At 39.8% G+C, this 2,354-nt stretch overlaps 1 protein-coding gene across 1 annotated transcript; it reads right to left on the reverse strand.

Moving 5' to 3' along the window:
• Positions 1–552: 552 nt before the first annotated feature.
• LOC119945129 (olfactory receptor 5K1-like) lies at positions 553–1,500 on the reverse strand. The gene has a single exon (XM_038766156.1). The coding sequence runs from the start codon at positions 1,498–1,500 to the stop codon at positions 553–555; it is 948 nt and encodes a 315-aa protein (XP_038622084.1).
• Positions 1,501–2,354: the final 854 nt, after the last annotated feature.

A 2,354-nucleotide genomic window follows, 5' to 3' on the forward strand; every position in this document is an offset into this window, starting at 1 on the left:
CCTGCAACATGAATTCATTTTCACAGAGATCAGTCAATGATATTTATTGAGTGCTTACTGTGTACAGGAGCCTCGTTCTCTCCTTTAGGCCAGTGTAAATTAGCTGAAAGGAACCAATCTAGTATGGGGGTCCTGGGAGTCCAGCTCTTGTAAAGACAAGGGAAAAGAATTCTGTTTTTATCACAATAAGTACCTAGCAGAACATTCTTTGAAGTGATTTATTAAGTATTTTGAAACTTTGTAGATGGTAAAACAACTGAGAAAACAATTTTTGAACTCAACACATTATTACAATGTCAGTACAGTGTTAAAGATTCCAAAGACTTGGTTATCACAAGAAGTGGACCATTTGAATACTGGAGGATGTACTGTCATATTTTTAAGAAAAAAAGAAGATGACTCCCTTTCTGAAGTGGTTTAATATGCATCCTGTTTGGAGGCAGAGGAGATAGACTTGAGCACCACTCCAAGCTGAATTCTGTCTGAACATAGAAACTGCATGTTTTCTGTCTCTACAGGTTACTGTCCCTAGGCTTCTTTGCAAGAGTTAAATCAAGAAATTTCTTGAAAAAATATTTTCTTCTTCATAATTTTCCTCAGGACACTTATTACCTCCTTGTTTCTTATGCTATAAATAAAAGGGTTCAACAAGGGAATTACTATTGTATAAAGAACAGCAATCCACATATCTTTATTCTCTTCTTTAATCGAGCCAGGCCAAGCATACATGAATAGAAGGGAACCATAGAACAAGGAGACAGAAAGGAAGTGGGAGGCACATGTGGAGAAGGCTCTTCCTCTGCCTTCTTTCGATTTAATGACCAAAACTGTGAAAAGAATGCGAAGGTAAGAGACCAAGACTGTGGTTATCGTAAAGACTTGAATTGAGCCCGAGAGGATAAAAATCATCAAAATATTAATGTAGGGATCAGTACAGGAAATTCTGTACAGTGGAAGGATATCACAGAAGAAGTGATTAATCATATTAGACCTACAGAAAGTTAATCTAAAGAGGAGACCCACGTGAATGATGGCATGCAGGCTACCGGCTATCAATGCTCCTGTTATCATCTGAATGCAGAGTTTCTTGGGCATCATGACAGGATAGAGCAAGGGGTTAATTATCGCTACATAACGGTCATATGCCATTGCTGCCAGGAGAAAGCAATCTACAGTTTCAGCCAAACAAAGAAAATAAAACTGTACCTTGCATTCAGAGAAGGAAATGGCTTTGTTTCCAGAGGCAATGTTCATCAGCACTTTGGGGATAATGGAGCAGGAGCAGCAAGCGTCCGTAAGGCCCAGATTGCCAAGGAAAAAGTACATAGGAGTGTGAAGCCGAGGTTCCAGCCAAATTAGCATCACCAGTCCAAGGTTCCCAATAATGGTTATCATATAGATAACCAACAACACCACAAACAGGAAGAGCTGCAGTCCTGGCTTATCAGTAAATCCTGACAAAACAAAGTCCATCTTCAGGGTGTGATTCCCCTCAGCCATATCTGACTTCTGACTTTCTGTTGAAGCAGAGGTTGCAGGTAAACATGGAGTCTACAAAACATGAAATGTTCCTCAGCATCTAAAAATCTCAAAGGTCAGGTAGAGGGTCTCTCTGTGAAAGATATTCTTTAAAAGCAAGTTTTCATGTGCTAGCTTTTTTACTCTGAAATCCTATTTGGTAAGATGTTTTGCTGTTGGAATGCAGAGTAAAAGCAGACATTCTTAGATGTGATTGAAAATTCACAAATTGCAACACTTCATTTCAGAATAAGCATGGCCTAATGGATAGAACACAGGCCTGGGAGTCAGAAGGTCACAGGTTCTAAGTCTGGCTCTGCCACCTATCAGCTGTGTGACCTTGGACAAGTCACTTAACTTCTCTGTGCCTCAGTTACCTCATCTGGAAAATGGGGATTGAGATTTTGAGCCCCACTTGGGGCAGGGACTATGTCCAACCCAATTTGCTTGTGTCCACCCCAGCACTTAGTACAGTGCCTGCTCATAGTAAGTGCTTAACAACATATCATAATAATCGTTATTATCGATATTTTTCATAATAGCCACATTCCCATTATACTTATCCATGGTCTCATCTTCATTAGAGTATTTAATCCAGACCAGAACTCCAAAATGAAGAGTCATTTGGAGAGGGGTGGGAGGAGGTCAACAAAGACAATTAAAGAGTTGGAAAAGAGCCATGAGAAAAAGCAAGAAGAATGGAAATTCTTTAGCCAGGAGAAGCAAAGGCTGAGGGTTGATTTAATAGCATAGGCCAAGTGTGTGGTAGGTTATGCATCTGAAAAGAAGACAGGACAAGAAAAGCTGTATTTAAGCTACAATTTAAGAGGTTGAGC

Source organism: Tachyglossus aculeatus, chromosome 24 (genome assembly GCF_015852505.1).
Source record: "Tachyglossus aculeatus isolate mTacAcu1 chromosome 24, mTacAcu1.pri, whole genome shotgun sequence".
Lineage (NCBI taxonomy): Eukaryota > Metazoa > Chordata > Mammalia > Monotremata > Tachyglossidae > Tachyglossus > Tachyglossus aculeatus.

What these genes read in the sequence shown, in the direction of transcription:
- LOC119945129 (XM_038766156.1), bottom strand. Translation starts at nt 1,500, where the DNA reads ATGGCTGAGGGGAATCACACCCTGAAGATGGACTTTGTTTTGTCAGGA.